Source organism: Varanus komodoensis, unplaced genomic scaffold (genome assembly GCF_004798865.1).
Source record: "Varanus komodoensis strain SLA01 unplaced genomic scaffold, ASM479886v1 scaffold13_3, whole genome shotgun sequence".
NCBI lineage: Eukaryota > Metazoa > Chordata > Lepidosauria > Squamata > Varanidae > Varanus > Varanus komodoensis.
In genome coordinates, this window is record NW_025335409.1 from 12,344,580 (window position 1) to 12,363,642 (window position 19,063).

The 19,063-nt window shown below is 40.6% G+C and overlaps 2 protein-coding genes across 2 annotated transcripts in view; both read right to left on the bottom strand.

Annotated features, from left to right (window-relative positions):
* The window catches only part of RSBN1L (round spermatid basic protein 1 like), a 41,167-nt gene extending 38,487 nt beyond the window's left edge, over positions 1-2,680 (bottom strand). Inside the window, exon 1 of the mRNA XM_044423357.1 lies at positions 1,984-2,680. Within this exon, the coding sequence (XP_044279292.1) occupies positions 1,984-2,680 (697 nt within the window). The remainder of the gene's footprint in view (positions 1-1,983) is intronic.
* A 6,350-nt stretch (positions 2,681-9,030) lies between these two features.
* PTPN12 (protein tyrosine phosphatase non-receptor type 12) overlaps positions 9,031-19,063 on the bottom strand; it is a 75,103-nt gene continuing 65,070 nt past the window's right edge. The window contains exons 14-18 of the mRNA XM_044423381.1: positions 18,169-18,246; positions 17,814-17,905; positions 16,082-16,112; positions 14,934-15,050; positions 9,031-10,252 (exon numbers count right to left, since the gene is read on the bottom strand). Coding sequence (XP_044279316.1) covers positions 10,191-10,252; positions 14,934-15,050; positions 16,082-16,112; positions 17,814-17,905; positions 18,169-18,246 — 380 coding nt within the window. The 3' untranslated portion in view covers positions 9,031-10,190. The remainder of the gene's footprint in view (positions 10,253-14,933; positions 15,051-16,081; positions 16,113-17,813; positions 17,906-18,168; positions 18,247-19,063) is intronic.

Below are 19,063 nucleotides of genomic sequence, written 5' to 3' on the forward strand. Positions count from 1 at the left end.
AATATGGCTGCCCCAACATATTTATTTTGGCTCTCATGTACTTATTATTCTGATTAACGTAGTCTTTATCTGTGATAGACATCTTGCTAGTGACAGCTTCACTACTGTAGAATTCCTAAAAAAAATATGATCGGATACGATTTTCAACAGAACTTAAGGAGGAGCATCTAATTTGACAAGAATTTACCTCAATGTCAAATATAAGGGCTTATATAAATATTTGAATTGAGATTTGAGGATATGAGGTGACTTCATTAACCATCATTAACTTCCAATGACCTGGAACATCTAAGACAGTAATCCAATGTAAACTTAAAGAGCAAATTGCACTGTTTCTCTGCGATGTTTTTACTCAATACTATGTGTCTTTTAATACAAGCTAGAAATTCCATAGACCAATGCAGTGCTTTGAATCAATGGAGTAAACTGTTGTGCAAGTTTGTAATACTAAGCACCACAAACTAACCATCATTGAAATATACCTGGATCAGCTTAACACCAATCTGAAACTAACACATGTTCCTTGAAATACTGAAATTAACTCTTCTTAACATGTTGAATTTTGCTGCCTGAGAAACATAGCTTGTCTACATTCCAGTTAAGATGGCTGCCACTAAATCCTTGCTTGCACCTGCATAAGCTAGTTGGTATCAAATGTACAACCTGCCCAGTTGTCATTCTATTCAACAATAACTGTTGGTAATGAGGGCTTATTAGGTGTAATTTGCACCCTGTGCACAAAACACTATGCATGTATTTTCTTTTATTTTTAATTGCACTATGTCTTTCAGTCCTAGTTTTGAATTTCAGCCTTTTCAGAAGTTCAAGGTAAATTCTGAATCCTGTCAACTTAACACTTTCCCTACCACATTCCATTTTTTCCCACCTGAGAGCTATACAAAGTGATACAAGGTGCACAGGTTTAGTACTGTTGCTTAAGAGTTAGGGTAAGGGTAAATGCAAAATTATGGGCTGCATTAATATCAAGTGGAGACTAGTTAGGTTGACTCCATGGCAAGTCCAATTAGGTCAAATATTATCCATAATCATTTGGAAGTAAGTTCCATCTGCATTCTATCCATCTCAGCCAAATTCTGACAATAGGTAGGGATTGTGTCTTTAGTTCATATTAAATATCTTTGGCAGGATCATTCAAATTAGGAATAAAAATACTCATGATTCAAACCAAGTGTACAACCATTCTTTAATCTGCTAGAACAAGCCAGTAATTTCTAAGACCAAAAAGTAAAAGGTTAGACACAGTATTAAATGCTAAAACAACCTATATGGCTGCACATATGCTTGAAGTACCCATCTTCAAAAGCATCTACTACTGGGAACAAACTATCAGAATTAACCAAATTAAGCCTCATGCCCGCAAGAGAAGAATATTTATACCTGATCGAAGTTTGCATTATAATGGAAAAACCAATTTCACTTTTAGATTCTAGTCTAGTTCTTTCCTATCTGCTACAAGTCATCCCTATTTCCCTAACAAGGTTTGAAAATACAAGGCCTCCAGCAGTTTCCGCCTAAGGCAACGAGTTCCACACCCCCTTTTTGACAGGAGCTACAAGGCTGCACTGTTGTTGCAATCCTGTCCACAAAATTTACCCTACAGATAGCAATGGGGTTCTCCGGCCTTAAATCATTCCCATATGTAGCCCTAGCCATTACAGGCAGTTAGAGCAGACCTGGATATTAAGATCTAGGGACGCGGCTAATAAGTCAACGTTTATTCCATGTGCAGCCAGGCAGCCATGCTGGTTACACATCTGTTGAGAACATCCATTTCCTGCTCCTTTCTCCACGACACTCTTAGGGGCGCCCCAAGGTTTCAGCGACATGTGTAGGCCATTTCCCCGCCAGCCCTATCTCCTCCCTTTCTGCTCAACAGCCCCCGCACTTTCACAGCCCCGCAAGTCCTCTCGATCATCGGGGTTCCGGGCCTACCGCTGCTCAGAAAAGGGTCGCGCCACTCACCTTCCTGACGGTGGTGATAGTGATGATGGTGGTGCTGAAGTAACATCTTCACGTCGCCGTTTTCCTCCCGAGCACTCGCGCTGAGGCCGCCGCCGCCGCCGCCTGCTCCTATTCCCCCTATTACTGTAACTGACACGGGCAGGGCCCCAAGTTTCCTCTTCTCCTTGTCGCGTTTTTCCTTGGGCCTTTTGCTCTTGCTGTTACCACCACCACCGCTGCTGCTGCTGCTGCTATTGCTACTACTGCCGCCGCCTGCTCCATCGACGCCTGCGGCCAAGCACTGGTGAGAGTGGGAAGAGGGCGGCGGCAGTAGCAACTTGTGGGGCAATTGAGGCGGGAAAACGAATGACCCACCGCTGGTTGTGGCGGTACCGCCACCACAGGCTCCCGAAGAAAACGCGGTGAGGCTCCACACGGCAGGGCTCCCGTGACCTACCGGGGTTGGCGCCACTGGTATGTGAGGCGGCTGTGGCGGCTGCCTATTGCTGCTGCTGCCGCCGCCGCCGCCGCCCTCGCCGTTGACGCGCTTAGGGCCTTTGAGGCTCCGCTCTTCTCCCTTCATGCGCTTGGCGGCTGGCTGGAAGCTACGTTGAGAGGCTCTGGTGTCCGCTGACAGGTTCGAAGCGAAGGGCTCCTGCTGCGGCGGTGGCGGCGCCGCCACCGTCGCACCTCGTACGGGACTCACTGGCTCCGCCATTTTGAGATCCTGCTTCTATTTACCTCTCAGCGCGAGCCGCTTGAGAGAGCCGGGATGATGGTAGGGGGAGGAGAGAGAAGGGAGGCGGGACGCTGCCTGCAAGGCTCTTGGTCCCCCTCCCAATAGAAACGGGGCCCAGATTGGAGAGACAGTGAAAGGCGCCAATGGCTGAATGAGGACTGAGCAAAGAGCTGGGTTGCCGCCGCCCGGCGGCTCTCGTGCAACGCACTCCGCGAGTGGCGCAGTTGGGTAGCTGAGGGCGGGCGTTCGTCATGGATTTCTCTGTATTGTTTTAAGGCAGTTCAGAGAAGAAGGCAAACCTCAAAGGGTAGCTGGCTAGCTAGGAGACACGAGTCATAGAGAAATGAGGATGTCGGCGCGGGAGAAGAAGAAAGTCTCCCTGTCTTCGAGAAATGCGACAGATTTGACCCCTTCCTTCTCCTGCATGGTGATTAAGTTGCTTCGGGGTCGCTAATGGGCTACTCATTTGCCAGTGTAACGAATTCTGGAGCAAGTCTGAGCAGAGCGCAACTCTGTCCGGATTTATTCCTTGAACACTGGGATGTATTCAAAACAGGGCTGCAGTTTCGTTCCCGATTAATCGGGCTGTAGACTATTAAAAACAGATTTAGGGTGCAAGTCTAGGCATGGTTAGAGGGAAAAAATGTTACGAATCCCAGCATGCTCCATCCATGTATACTAGCTAAAGCATGCTGGGAATTGTTCTACTTTTCTATCTAAAAATGCTTAGGATCGAGCCCTTAACGAAGCCGCGAGCGGCAGCCATCTTAGAAGACGCATTCCCAACCCCCCCTTTCGCACGTGAGAATACTTCTTCTAAGATGGTGCCTATTCTGATGCATGCAGCGTCCTATAAGAATGCCTTTTTATTAGTAGTATTGTTTATTTGTAAATTCATAGCAGTTAAAGCTCATACAGTTACTGCAGCCCTATTCACGTTTGCCTTGGATTAAGCCCCATTGAACTCGATGTGGCTTTCTTGTGAGTAGATATATGGTGCTGCAATCCTGTTCACGTTTACCGGGGCGAAAGCCCTGTTAAATACAACGCGATTGACTTCTGATGAATATGCATAAAATCGTGCAGTGATATTTGTTTGGGTAACGGTGACGCTAATCCAAATTAGTTACGTACTGGAGATTACTAAAGATCGATTAGGGTCCTCCTTTTCTTGCAGTAACAACGGATGGAATTTGTGCTACTCACTTTGCTGCGTAGTTAAACTTAATTTTTTTAAAAAATAAACTTAATTCCGGATTAACATGGAACATGTGTGATTTTTGTATATTGCGTCTACCCTATCAATTACCGTAGATTTTGCGCTAGCCCAAGTATTACGGTATTGCTTAGGACAGGTTTACTATTGTGGTAAAGGCATGGCTGTCAGCAGTCCATTCAGTAAATCACAAAACCCAAGTACAATTCTGGAGTTGCAAGTGTAACGTCTGTTAAGCTTTGCACTTTGTTTTAAGGATAGGCAGTTTTGACAGAAACATCTTCTGCAAAAAGTAAAAAGAGAAAAATCAGCTTTGCAGTCTTTTTGATAGTCACATTCAATAGATAATGATGGTTGATACTTATGTTTAGATGTTTGAAATAATATTTTAGCTTTGTAAATAGTGCTCTCATTATTTTTTTTTCAGACTTTAGATTTAAGAAATATGTCCCAAGAGGTAGGTGGAGCATATCCATGGCTGGGCTTACTTGCCCCAGAAGTAGAGATACTATAGCTGCCTTACTCAGCTAGATTCCCTGGAATCCTAGGGTTCTACAAAAGGTCACTTGGGGATCCATGAAACACTGTAAAAATAACATGTTTTCACATTCCAATATGTGTATGTTTATTATACAAACATGAGTTAGGTGATCATTTTGATAATCTTACTTGAATAAGGTTTAAATTAATTGAAAACAAGTGTGCCAAAATTGAAATTGCTATTGTTTTTATGCAGGGGTTCCCTGAGACATGGAAATTTCAAGGGTTCCTCCTAGGTTAAAAGGTTGAGAATGTCTGTACTACAGAGATGTTCTAAATGCACATTTAATGAACCATATTGAAGTATGTGTTTTCAATAAAGCTGATAGACTTAATATACAACAGCCCTTTTAGGCATACTATAACTTATCAGAAACATGTTGTGATATCTATTTTGTGAAATGCCTCAGATGTGAAATAACATATGGTTGCATTAACATACTTCAAAAGCTGCTCTGAAGTCATGAACAAGTCCGGCTGGTTTTGATGCTGAGCCAGTTGATATGTAATTGCAGCCAGTCAGTTCGAAAAAGGGCTGTCAGGGAGAGAGTAGGGCTGCTGCCTGTAACATACCTGCCACTTCTTTTAGTCAGCAACCTATGATTAGCTCCTTTGTAGTTGAGTGGCGCATTTGAAACTAGACTAATGGGTTATTTAAGGTCTAAATAACCGAGGGATTAACCAAAAAGAAATCATAAGTTAACCACTAGGTTATTTTAGGTTTGTCTTTGTCCCATTATGTTCCTATTTGTCAGATATGTGCAGGTTAAGGTTGTAAGATGCCCCTTATGGTGCTGTTTAATTCAAGTTAATGAGAAACTTAATCTGAAGAGCTGTTGCCTACTACTGATTTTCAAGCAGAATACTTTTCAGCAGATAAAGCCTGAAAAGGATAGAAGTCAAGAGGAAGAACAGATAACATGCACAGCTTATTATACTGTACACTATTAAACTGCACAGTATAATAAGGTAATACCAGGGTGGGAATATTATCAGATAAGAGTGTACTTGTTAAACAAGTTTTCCAAGAACGGAGGCTTGGTAGTGACAATCTGTGATTAAGAGACTTAAGAGCATATTATTTGTCATTCTCCCAAACTTTCCCTCTACCTAATGAACCTGTGTTACACTGATCTAGCTTTTTGGATTACAAGTTGGCTCTCAAATATCTAGAAGTTTCCTCTGAAAGTATGTTAAATTACTGCATTTTTCTAATGCAAAATTAGTGAATGCTTAAGAAAAAGATGGCAGTGCAGGCTGATGAAATTGTGTGTGTGTGTGTGTGTTTTTATTTAAACGTTATTTTAATTGTTAACAATATTTATCTGGCCAAGGCGACTTCTTTTATAACTTCTTTTATATTGTTTATATTTTTTATTTATTTTATATTATTAATTTTAATTTTATATTGTTATTTTTATATTGTATTTTATTGTGTTGTAAGCCGCCCCGAGGCTTCGGCAAGGGGCGGCATAGAAATGTTCTGATGATGATGATGATGATGATGTATGTATGTATGTATTGAGGTGACATCACAGCCATTTCTTTTGTTGCAAACAGGCAACATGAGAACTGCACTACACACCTGCCTTTGGAAGTACTGTATGCCTTCCTTAGTCCTTACTGATAAACACTGGAAATTAAGTTCAGTTACACCTTTTCAAAAAGGCGTAACTTGAAAGTGCCCCAAGTTTTAGTACTACTACAGCTACTTACAGCAGTAGGCCTGTGTGCTTTGTGGTCCAGCTACATTCATTTCCCCAGGGAATACAGCATAGTTCCACAATCATCTGCTACATTTTTTGGCAATTGCTTGAACAGTTTGTTCTTCCTTCAGAGCCTGAACTGTTACCATTTGTGCTTCTTTGGAATTACTCTTTTCTAGCATAAGTTTTATGGAGCATATGACCTTTGATCATACAAAGCCAACAGTAGGATACTTCCATACTGTGTTTGACGGGACTACTGGAATAAATATAATAAAGTTGGTTTAGAAAATAAATTATTTAAAATTTGTACTGCTCTTTGATTTTTTCTAATATCTTTGAAATCGCCCAAGAAGGCTTGGTGGACATGCATCTGTCCAGTGTGCATTAGAAGAATTAGACACCAAGCAGAATCTTAATGTTCTTAAAGTAAAAAGTGACACAATAGTGCCCTGGTGAATCGTAAGAACACATCAATAGTATTCATTGTCATACTTCTGTAATACTAAATATTTGTGGTATGTGGTGCCATAGCCATTTTCATCATATTTAAAGATAGGGGGTTTTTTTTAAGGCTTTTAAGAACACCTATTTTCTGTGATCCATCTGTGGTACTTCATTGTCTGGAAAGGGTTACCTAGCAATGCATAAACAGGATAAAATGTATTTGTAATTCCTGCTTGCATCCTTAATTGGAATAGGAAAGGAAGTACCCTGCCTTTTATATTCCAATCAGGGAACTCTTGAATGTATTGAGCCTAGTTTCCAGTGTTACCTAGCAATCTATTCAATGCATGCACCTCTTGAATCCCAGCAATAATGTGTGATGTTTCATTGCCTGTATTTTTGCTTGTAAATTTCAAAAAATCCCTAAGAGATCAACCTGCCTTCTAATTTAATTGAATGCAATTTTCTAATTCATCTGTCGTACTGAGAGGCAGTGTGGTGTGGCGGTTAGAGTGCTGGATGGAGATCTGGGAAAACTTGGCTCTAGTCCCCAATCAGCCATGTAGCTCAATGGGTGACTTTAGGCTAGCCAATGACTCAGTCTAACCTACCTCACAGGGTTGTTGTGCACATAAAAAAGTATAGAGGAGGACTGTGTAAGTCACCTTGGGTTCCTTGCAAAATGAAAAAAATAGGAATATAAATGCAATGTAATAATTCAGCTAACACATTCTATCCACTTTTGAACTGGAGCTTAAGAATACTAAGTGAGGACTTTATTAATACCACAACATAGTCGATGGAGTCAATGGTCGTTTAAGATGATGAGTTATCCTTTCCTGTATGTACCTTCAATTCTTCTTTCTAGTTATTAGCCTAGCCTTGAGTGTTTTCTCTTAAGACTAAAAGTGTCTTAGATTTCTAACTCGGTGAGATTTCCTATGGGAGTTAGAAGCATCACTAATGCAGTGGTCTCTGGTATCTCAACCGATTTTACCCACCCATCCCATTCCCTTCCCTGCAACAGACTTTTGTCTCATATGCTCAGTAAAATTCAGGAGAGAATTCATTTTGTTTCTTCCAAGAGCCTTATGATGAAGGCATTCCACTACCATGATGAACATTCTTAAAATGTTCGTTTTTATGTGTGGTTCAGTGTATTGCAGTGAATATGTTAGTTTCTGGGCCAGCTAGCTGACAGCTGGTGATATGTGGTAGAAATTTTTTTCCAGTGCTTTCGCGGATTTTTTTTTTCATTTCAAAACTTGATTAGTAAAAATGAATATATCCCTATTGTAGATAGCATCTGAAAGAACATAAGCTAATTTGGCTTCTCATACCCAAACTCAGAGAAAACATCTGACCTCCATGCCCTGCCTCTGTGCAGCTAGCAGAGAAAAAATAGTGCCAAATGTTCTCTGAGGTCAGACAACTTCACAGAGGGGTTCAGTCTGGGCCTGGGGTAAAGAGCACAGTGGGGAGGCAAGCTCACAATCTTATCTTCACAAGTCTCTAGACTCCTCATTCAAGACCTGGTTTCCAGGTAAACCAGAAGAAAGCCTGTCTAACAGAAGATGCAGGGCAGGGGCTTACAAAATCACTATAAATTTGCACCCAAAGTGTGCTTTAATCCCTCCAACATTCTAGATCAAGGACATATGGTGCAATGGATGTATGTTCAATGTTCAATTTTTGCTATTTACTAAATACAAGTAAAATGCTTGTGCTTCATCAGATCTCTAGAACTTCAGAACATTTTCAGGTATAAGCAGAATTTTTCCAGTGCAAATACCCCCTATACAAATTAATGACATTTGCATTGAAAAAAATCCTGTTCAGTGTTTTCTGGAAAACCTGCATCACTGCTGGCAGCAGTCTGTGCCCTGTCAAAACAGAACCAGGATTGCAGCAGGCAATTTTTCTTAGCATACTTGAGCTAAATTCACTCTGGTCATTTCTATTCCAGAAAACCTTACTCCTTGAGCACAAAGTTTTGATGTATTATTGAGGTGTTTCCCAAGCAAGCATAGCAGCATAAGGCTCCACATGTTTTGGTTGCCTTTGGCAGCCAGTCAAGATTGGATCAGTTCATATTCTTTGCAACGTTAGCAACTGTGGCCAAAAGACTAGATGTGATGGATTGTTACTCTGATGATAAATGCTGGGTTTAAAATGAAGCCCTGCTTCTTCGGAAACTGACTGGGTAATTTTCAACAGCTCAAGGACTGAGAACAGCCCAATACTACCAATGCCCAAAAGTTCTCCTATGCCATTTAATCACTTTATGCATCAAAGCAATGAAACCTGAAGGTTTTAAAAACAGAATACACAAAACCATATATGCTGTTTTTACACTAAATGAATCATAACTATTCAACTATGCTTCCTTCTGTGTGATATACATGAAACACCACTACAGGAAAAGTTCTCTCTTTAATTTAAAGATTCTCTATTACAGAAACAAAAGCATATTTTAGTGGATCCTTATGAAAATTAACCTTGACACTATATTGTCAAGATAGTGCTGCTGCAAGGGCTTTGAGAACCTTCAGAGTATTACATACACACCTGCTGAATGAGGAGAAAAACTACTTTTCACTAGCACAACGGAAACTGTCTCATTGGTCCCTTTGCCAATGTGCCCTGAAATGCTTGCACAAATACACACTGTTAGTATACTGTAATGTTAACCTGATGTCACTTAGTAATGCTGTCCTTTAGAAAAATTTTCTACAGTTTTTAATTGAAATACATTACAAAGGATAACTAAAGAGTGAGTTGAAGTGTTTTCTGTTTTTCCCCAGTAGTTCTAATATGTTGATATGCTAATCTCAACCAGTGAACATACTCATGCTAAAAATCTGATACTTCAAGGCACTTATGGATTCTTCATGACTAGATGAAAACCAGGACAAGTTAGGACTGACTGTTAAACAGTATATAATATAAAAATAACCTTTTGCTTACAATTTACAAAATGTATTACAATCTTCGTCTCTGCTATCTTGTAATTCTGGATGTGCGCCCAACAGTTTTTAAAAAACAAACTTTACTAAAACATCAGGGCAAATAATTTACAAGGTACACAAAAAATTAGGTCATGCAGAGATTTCTTACACCTTCTGTTAATACTTTATGATTGCAGCTTTATCAAATTATATACCTGTTTGCCCTGTACATATACAAAATAAAGTATACATGGTAATCAAACATTAGCAAAAAAGTTGTCCATAAACGCAATTTGTCAAAGTTTCACCATATTAACATGTCTATAAACAGTGTGTAACAGGGTTAAGAGACATTAAGGCAATAATACTTGAAGTAACAAAATAAACCATATGTAATACTTTCTCCTAAGTGTAATAAGGCAGATTGATGGCCCCAGCAAAAAGTTAGATTGCAATACTAAATTCACTGCTGTGAATGTTTAATGCTCATGTGGGTGTATAGAAGAGTGTACCATTGCGTAGTTGTATGTACACTGCTAGTCCCCAAAAATAAAAACTGGAATACTATTGATCTAGTTCAGTGGCACTTGAATGTTCCAGTATAATTTAGTAAGTGTCCATTTGTTCTTGCATCATGTCCATTCCGAAGGTGGCTCTCTTGGTCCTCTTGGTTTTCCACAGCGGTTACCAAAACCTGAAAGGGGAAAAATTCCATTGAAGCAAGAATTTAGACTTTGAAAAGTTAGAAAAACATTCAGAAATATTACCTGTTAAAAGGCACTGAAGCAAACCTATTTAACACATTGGGGTTCTGGGATGGAATACCATTTTCAAAGCAGTTATGCTCTAAAAGAAGTGGAAGGAAAGGCACAAAGGTAGTGCACATCTTTCCCTAGCAGTAGATCACAACAAATTTGGGAAACTATGTGCATGGACATGGAAGAGTAAATTTTAACACTCTGTTCTGGTCTGAAGTATTCTTAAATACTTCCTACAGCAAGCTGAATCCACTGTTCCAACCCTAAAGTTGAAATGCTTTAAATACAAGTCATTTAAAAAATCAAGTAAGATTGATATTTGCTGTTTCTCTGTCTATAATTAGTACTATGTTTCCTGATACCCCATTTATTTACTTACTTACTTACTTACATGTATTTATAAGCCACCTATAATTGGCGAGGACTTCCTAGGCAGCTTTTAGCATTGGATTTAAGTTAGCATTGGTAAGCTATACCCATGCATCTAAGAGCTTGGGAAATGTTTGTTGCACTAAACAAGAAAAATATTTTACTCTAAAGTAGTCATTCCAATTCCATGCTGCTGTTTTCCCAAGTGAACTTTAGTACATTAATCTTTACTGCACAGATCTGAAATGCAGCACAGTGTACCCACAGGGAACCTCCAAGGTGCCCCAGAACATTTCCACCACCATTTTTTATTTTTACTTCTGTGTCCCTGACCCTGAAAGTTGGGTAAGCAGGAAGAAAACAAGATTTACTTCCTTGCTCTGATCAACTGTCTTCAAACAACACTGACATTTACACTTTGCGCTTTCCCTCAACCCCTTGGCAGCTTCTCCCTTTGCAATTCTCTCTCCCTTCACACCTATTTACCATGCTATTTCTACCTCCTAGCCTTGCTCTTTCTCCTAGTATTTTGCCCTCCCTTGCACACACACACCACCAAATTTAACTATTTATTTGTCCTCCTAGCATGGCTTTTTCTTCTTTTCTCTTATTCACACACAAAGTGTACCTTCCTGTAAGTGCTGATAGTAGAAGAGGACGTAGGAGCATTGAGTAGTAAACTCAGGGTTGATGTAGAGAAAACGTTACTTTTCCTCAGGGGGCTGAGGGAATTTTTCTTTGAAGATGGAGAAAAGTTTGTGTATGGAAAGGCTAAAAACAATCCCATATAGGTATACTCTTTAAGTAATTCTCATTCAGTTCCATGTAAGCATGTGTATTATTTATTTATTATATTTATAGGCTGCCCTATAGCCCAAGGGGGTCTCTGGGCAGCTTACAATAAACAATGAACAGCCAACAATAAAACAATAAATACAGCAATAAAATCAAGTATACAAAAATAAAAGCCATAAAAAGATAAAATCTGTTATTCATGGCAAGGAAACATAACACTAGCAGCAATTGGTTAACAGAAAAACCAAACTGGCTACTCAAAGCATGCGTTAAATAGAAAAGTATTAACCTAGAAATGAAAAGCAACTAATGAAGGTACTAAGCACACTTCCTTAGGTACAGTATTCCATAAGTGGAGTGCAATCATGGAGAAGACCCTTCTAGCCTCTTCCCCCCTCACTTCATTAGGGGGTGGCTCTCAGAGAAGGCTCTCTGGCGAAGATCTTAGGGGTCTCGTAGGGATATATGAAGACAGGCATTCCCTCAGATCTCCCAGCCCAAAGCTGTTTAGGGTTTTGTATGTTTAATGTCAACACTTTGAATTCGGCCAGGGCTGCAACAGGCAGCCACTGCAGCTGATAAAGGACTCCCATGAAGTGCAGTCACACACCAATCCTTGTTAACAGCTGTGCCACCCTGATCTGGATTAGTTGAAATGTCTGGGCCATCTTCAAATGTAGCCCCACATAGAGTGCATTACAATAATCCAGGCAAGAGGTTACCAGTGCATGGATAACTGCAAGACTCAGTTAAGTAGCTTAAATTTCAGCCTACGCTGATAGAAAGTGCTCCTAGCCATCAAGTTAACCTGTGATATTTGTGATAACTCCGGGTTCAGGTGCACCCTCAAGCTGTGACCCATATCCTTTAGGGGGAGTGCAACCCCACACCATTCAGGCCAGATTGAAAATTTCCAGGTTGATGGACGGTCTGTCCACCAACAGCACCTCTGTCTGATCTGGACTGAGCTTTATTGTGTAAGATTGCAACCTTAAATTAGTGGTGGTAGTAGTATGCCTCCATAGAGTAAAATATGTGGCATGCTTTTGGAACTCCTCTGGCTGTACTCAATTGATATGTAAATTATATGTCTTTTGATTCTCCAGGCACCCACAGCAGCTTTTATGTGCCAAGCTGCAGCCTCTATGGGAGCCATTTTGTGGTGCTGCCCACAGCTGTTTCTGAAATTCCCCAAAGTCTCCACAGGTCCAGAAAGGTTGGAGTCTCCTGCTTTACTCACATTCTATCCCACCTTTTAACTAAGGAGATCTCAGTAATGTACATAGTCCTCCATGTTGTGAGGTAGGATAGGCTATGAATCAGTTACTAGCTCAAAGTGCCCCAGTGAACTTAATGCTGAATGGGGACTAGATCTCCCCAGTCTTCCCCCAACACTCTAACCATTACACCAAAGTGACCTGTAGCAGTTCTAGGAGTTATAGATTTTGCAGTTACTTAGAAATAAATGTGTTGCCTCTCCTGAGCATCAACACTGGAGTTAATATACTTCATATATAGATATATACAGTATATCACAGAACTGAGTACACCTGTCACATTTTGTAAATATTATATCTTTTCATATGACAACACTGAAGAAATGACACTTTGCTACAATGTAGTGAGTATACAGCTTGTATAACAGTGTAAATTTGCTGTACCCTCAAAATAACACACAGCCATTAATGTCTAAACTGCTGGAAACAAAAGTGGGTACACCCCTAAGTGAAACTGTCCAAATTGGGCACTATTAGACATTTTCCCTCCCCGGTGTCATGTGACTCGTTAGTGTTACAAGGTCTCAGGTGTGAATGGGGAGCAGGTGTGTTAAACTTGGTGTTATCGCTCTCTCTCATACTGGTCACTGGAAGTTCAACATGGCACCTCATGGCAAAGAACTCTCTGAGGATCTGAAAAAAAGAATTGTTGCTCTACATAAACATGGCCTAGGCTGTAAAAAGATTGCCAAGACCCTGAAACTGAGCTGCAACACGGTGGCCAAGACCATACAGCAGTTTAACAGGACAGGTTCCACTCAGAACAGGCCTCCCCATGGTCGACCAAAGAAGTTGAATGCACATGCTCAGCGTCATATCCAGAGGTTGGCTTTGGGAAATAGATGTATGAGTGCTGCCAGCATTGCTGCAGAGGTTGAAGGGGTGGTGGGTCAGCCTGTCAGTGCTCAGACCATACGCCGCACACTGCATCAAATTGGTCTGTAGGGCTGTCGTCCCAGAAGAAAGCCTCTTACAAAGATGATACACAAGAAAGCCCGCAAACAGTTTGCTGGAGACAAGCAGACTAAGGACATGGATTAGTGGAACCATGTCCTGTGATCTGATGAGACCAAGATAAACTTATTTGGTTCAGATGGTGTCAAGTGTGCATGGCGACAACCAGGTAAGGAGTACAAAGACAAGTGTGCCGTGCCTACAGTCAAGCGTGGTGGTGGGAGTGTCATGGTCTGGGGCTACATGAGTGCTGCCGGCACTGGGGAGCTACAGTTCATTGAGGGAACCTTGAATGCCAGCATGTACTGTGACATACTGAAGCAGAGCGTGATCCCCTCCCTTCGGAGACTGGGCCGCAGGGCAGTATTCCAACATGACAACGACCCCAAACACACCTCCAAGACGGCCACTGCCTTGCTAAAGAAGCTGAGGGTAAAGGTGATGGACTGGCCAAGCATGTCTCCAGACCTAAACCCTATCGAGCATCTGTGGGGCATCTTGAAACGGAAGGTTGAGGAGCACAAGGTCTCTAACATCCACCAGCTCCATGATGTCGTCATGGAGGTGTGGAAGAGGACTCCAGTGGCAACCTGTGAAGCTCTGGTGAACTCCATGCCCAACAGGGTTAAGGCAGTGCTGGAAAATAATGGTGGCCACACAAAATATTGACACTTTGGGCCCAATTTGGGCAGTTTCACTTAGGGGTGTACCCACTTTTGTTGCCAGTGGCTTAGACATTAGTGGCTGTGTGTTGAGTTATTTTGAGGGGACAGCTGTTATACAAGCTGTATACTCCCTACTTTACATTGTAGCAAAGTGTCATTTCTTCAGGGTTGTCACATGAAAAGATATAATATTTACAGCATGTGAGGGTTGTACTCACTTCTGTGATATACTGTATGCCATCATGCAAGAGTTATATAACATCCATGGACAGTCCAGTGTTGCACAAGTAGGCTGGATTCCCCTTGCTGTCCTTCCCCTGCAGTCTCCTATAACCTGCAATCTGTTCAAGAAGTTCCCCAAACCCAGAAGTAGGTTTGGGGGGAGATTGCAAGGGGAAGGAAAAATCTATCCTGCCGGCAGTTTTCATTCTACCGGCTGACTGTGGAAGTTGATTATAAACCTGTATTGTTTTCAGTTGTGCAATACACAAGCCAAGTTCTTTATGCAAAGTGTATCAAATGCTAAAACACAAGCATAATATTAAGTCATAGTTTACCAATATCCATAGTCTCAACTGGAACTTCTGGTGTTGGACCTCTTTTAGTAGTAGGACTGGTAAGAGGAAGCTGAGGTATACTATCAATCTGTGATTTGTCTCCCATCTCAGGATGATCTGAAAAGAGGAACTCATTGATGAGGACTGAGTTTTTACAATTACAAGTCTCTAGTTAACCACAGAAAAGCTTTATATTTAGATTTGTTCTAAGCAGTTGACTTAGAGAGGTCCCTATAAGTTTCCTACACTGAGAAAAGCAAAAGGACCCTATGTTATTAAAAAAAGTTTTCAATTTCAAACTGAGAGATAAAATACTGTGTTGCCAACTCATAACTGCCTACATAATTCTTATCTTTTTAAAAAGACCCTTCTGGCTTCATGACTAGCAAATGCATTCTGAGAATTTAAAGTCTTGTGTTACAACATAAAAACATAAGAAAACCCATGCTGGATCAGACCAAAGGTCCATGTAATCCAACAATCTGCCAGCTGCCCACAGCATCCCTCAAAACAGGATGCGTGCAAGAACACTGCCTGCCCAAGCTTCTCAGCAACTGATGTATGCAGACATGCCACTTCTGCTAGAGGAGATAGCACACATGCAGCAAGGCTAGTAGCCTTGTTAGTAGGCAAGGGTTTTTCATTTCCTCAACATAATGATCTGTCGTACATATCTGGGAGTTAGTACTATTGCAATGCAAAGGCAAGTATTGAGAGTGCACAAGAAGCACGTGGATCAAGATACCCCTCTTTAGAAGGCCTCATCTCTTGAACAGCCAAATTCAATTTAATGTATAACTACCATCCATCTTAGTTACCAGCTTCTGTGGTAAACCATGTCTGATTCTCCTATATTTCAGACCCTCATACCCCTTTGCCATGTTATTCACAACATTGCTAGCTGGCATAATTTAACTGGTACTTTAGGTGGCCAGCTACTATTCATATGGCAGGGGGAGAGGAGGAATGAGAGACAGTCAAACTACTGTGTATGCACAAGTAGAAGCACTTTTCATTCATGTACCAAGATAGGGCGGTGGACGTCACCTACTGTAGTTAAGGTCCACTTAACATCCAACTTACTAAAATAGTTTCACATTTCTTTTTGCAAACCCTGTAGTCTCTTAAATTAGAAATCAATTGCTTACCAAGCTGTGTAGGCCCAGCCACTTTCAATCCCTGTTAACATAAAATATTGTTTAAAGTTGATACAAAGTTGGTTTCTATTGCATGAGCTAAGAATTATCATCTGATGTGAGAGAGAGGTGGGCGGTGTATAGACAAAAAGAGATAAAAAGTATTACATTTTCCTGCTGATTTCCTGTCAGTGACAGACTAGACCAAAGGTGGGTAATGAATTGACATCCACAATTAAGAGCCATGGAAGTAATTCTTTAATATTTTCATCCACATATGAGATACCCAATTACATCTGACTGTCACATTGTACATTATATCAAGTTTCTGTTAGTTCTAAATGAATAGCTCTTCAGAAATCTTCATATGCTTTGCAACTGTGATAATGCAGTTTGCTTCTTCCTTCAGTATTTCTGCCATTATGTTTCACACTTCCCTGCAAACATAAACTCTAAGCACTTTTAATGGAACACAGGGTTCTTCAGATGCTATCTGAAGTATATGTGATAATCAGCAAGTTGAGCTTTAAATTATCCATCTCTGGGACAGTCCCTGGGTACATATTATATACCATTAAGGTGAATATCATCTTTGCCATCATTTGCCACTGCCCATTTCATCTTTTCATTCAAAATGCTGATGGCAGCTAAATTCCTATTTCAGAACTATTATTATTATTAATTCCATGAAAAACTCTAAAACCATGATTTGATGCACTACAGGACAATTTCTAGTATAAATCAAAATAATTATCTTAATACGATTAATTGTAAATACCTTCCTACATAGACATGTTCAAATTCTTTCCTAAAAAAGGCTTCACACTACTTTTAGACAATAGCTACTTCCCCTTGAATGCTCCTCCTCCCTGAACTGTCAGCACTAGCAGCCTTCCAACAGACCGAGCTGAGGGAGAGCAGGGCTGTTCTTTTAACCTTGCTGAAAGAATTATTATTTTTGCCTCCTTTCCCTATTCCTTGTTCCTGTGTGTCATGTATTTTTAGACTGTAAGCGTGCAGGCAGGGACTGGCTTGTTTGATTGATTTCATGTAAGCTGCTCTAGAAGCCTTTTTGGCTGAAGAACAGCTTAAAACGCTTCAAATAAATAAGACCTGCATGGTTAGCAAAGGGTGTAGGAAAGACAACAGTTCTGCCTATCCTAAAGCTCATCTTCCAAAATGAATAGTGCCCCACTCCTACAAGAGCTGCAGCTGATTTGACTGTGGTGGTCCAATATGCTTGTTTAAAGCATGATGAGTTGCAGAGTATGCCAGGCAATTATCCTGGCAGAGGCTTGTTCTGTTGACTAAACCTGGGCAATGCTGGCTTTGTGAGGGTTAAACAGCCCATGCATAATGCTAGAACAGGACATGAGTTATATGCTGGTTGTTTAATCCTTGCGCAGTCCTCACTGGTTGGGTCTGGACGATCTGAGAAGCCACAGCTTGAATATTCATAAAGGCTTGCTCATGTGTGTGAGCCCAAAGGCTCACATAGGGAGGACTCAGTCCTTCAGCATTTAAGGCTTCTTGGGTCAACACAAGCAATTTGGATTGGATTCAGAAGTCAAGGAATAGTCTGGAAACTGCCATACAAATGAATAAGAAGAAAGAATAGGCAGGCTGTTTTTCACTCAAGTGAAGAATCTATATCCATAAGGTATATTCCCATAGGACATTAAAAAGTATTTGATTACTATGTTGTAAATGTTGTTCTCCCTCCTTTGAGCTCTCCCATACTTACTGTACATTTTGGTTGTTCAGAAGCTTTCTGATCTTGTGACAAACTCCATTCAGCAGATCGTGGAAGGTTACTAGCTTTGGGCAAAGTTGTGGCTATAAAAAAAAATGTTAAAATATTCAGTAGACATACCTCAATCGTCAACAATGCAAAACAACTGGGTGTATGGTTCTATCTACTGAAGCCACAGAAGACAGTTTGCTACAGGCAACAGAATAATTACAAGGCTGATGCAGAAGCCATGCAACATGTATTATCCAGCTTCTGATTATGTTGCCATCTGTATCTGACTGTCATCCCCATTTTAATACACAAGTTTGATCCATGAATTTTCAAAAGGCAGTAAGATAGTACTCACTCTGCTCACTTGCAACCACAAGAGATTCTTGAGTTCTTTCTGGCAGAGGTGGAGAAGAGTCTTCAGTAGCACCTGCATCTAAAGGCATGCAAAATTTTTAATGAGGCTGAATCACCATTAAAAAAAAAATATTTCAAAAGCCAACAGACTTGAATTGTAAGCATTGTTTAAGGACTACCTAAAACAAAATTAAGACTCTGGTCATTTTAAATTAATATTCAATTGAATATTCTTTACACAGTTGGACACAAACATATTGACTTGGTGCTAGGGTGTTTTACACAGTAACCACAAAATGACAGCACACAGTTTATTAAAACCCTTTCTCTGATGTACTAATTCACTTGGCAATATGTCAACTTACACCAGGAATAAGCTACAGAATAAAAGCAAGAGAAGTATTTTTTTTTAATGCAAACCCTATTTTTAGATTGGTTATCCATTATCCATAAGGAGGACTGTTTTGTTTTTTTTTTTTAGGAAAGCACATGGAATTAGCAGCAAGAAAAAATGAGGTATCTCAAGCTACCATCCTACACATGCTTACCTGGGAGCATATCCCACTGTACTCAACAGGACTTTGTAAACATGTATAGTAGTGCATTGTCAAGGTTATCAAACCCAAGTTGTTGCTGCAGCTCTGCTCAAAATATGTGGCACATACATCAGCAAAGAGCACAGTGATGAGGTCAAAATGCTCCTCCTCTGGCTTTCAGCTGTGTATTGCAAGTTGAGGTTTTATACCCATAAGATGGGAGGACCCTTATCCAGCTTAAGTACAAAATTTCATTCTGGGAAAGGTCCTGAAAGCTACATTCCACCTTTGGGTGTAGGTAGAGTAGGAGAGGTCAAAATGTGATTGTTACCAATATTAAGCCTTCTCAGAAATAATTCT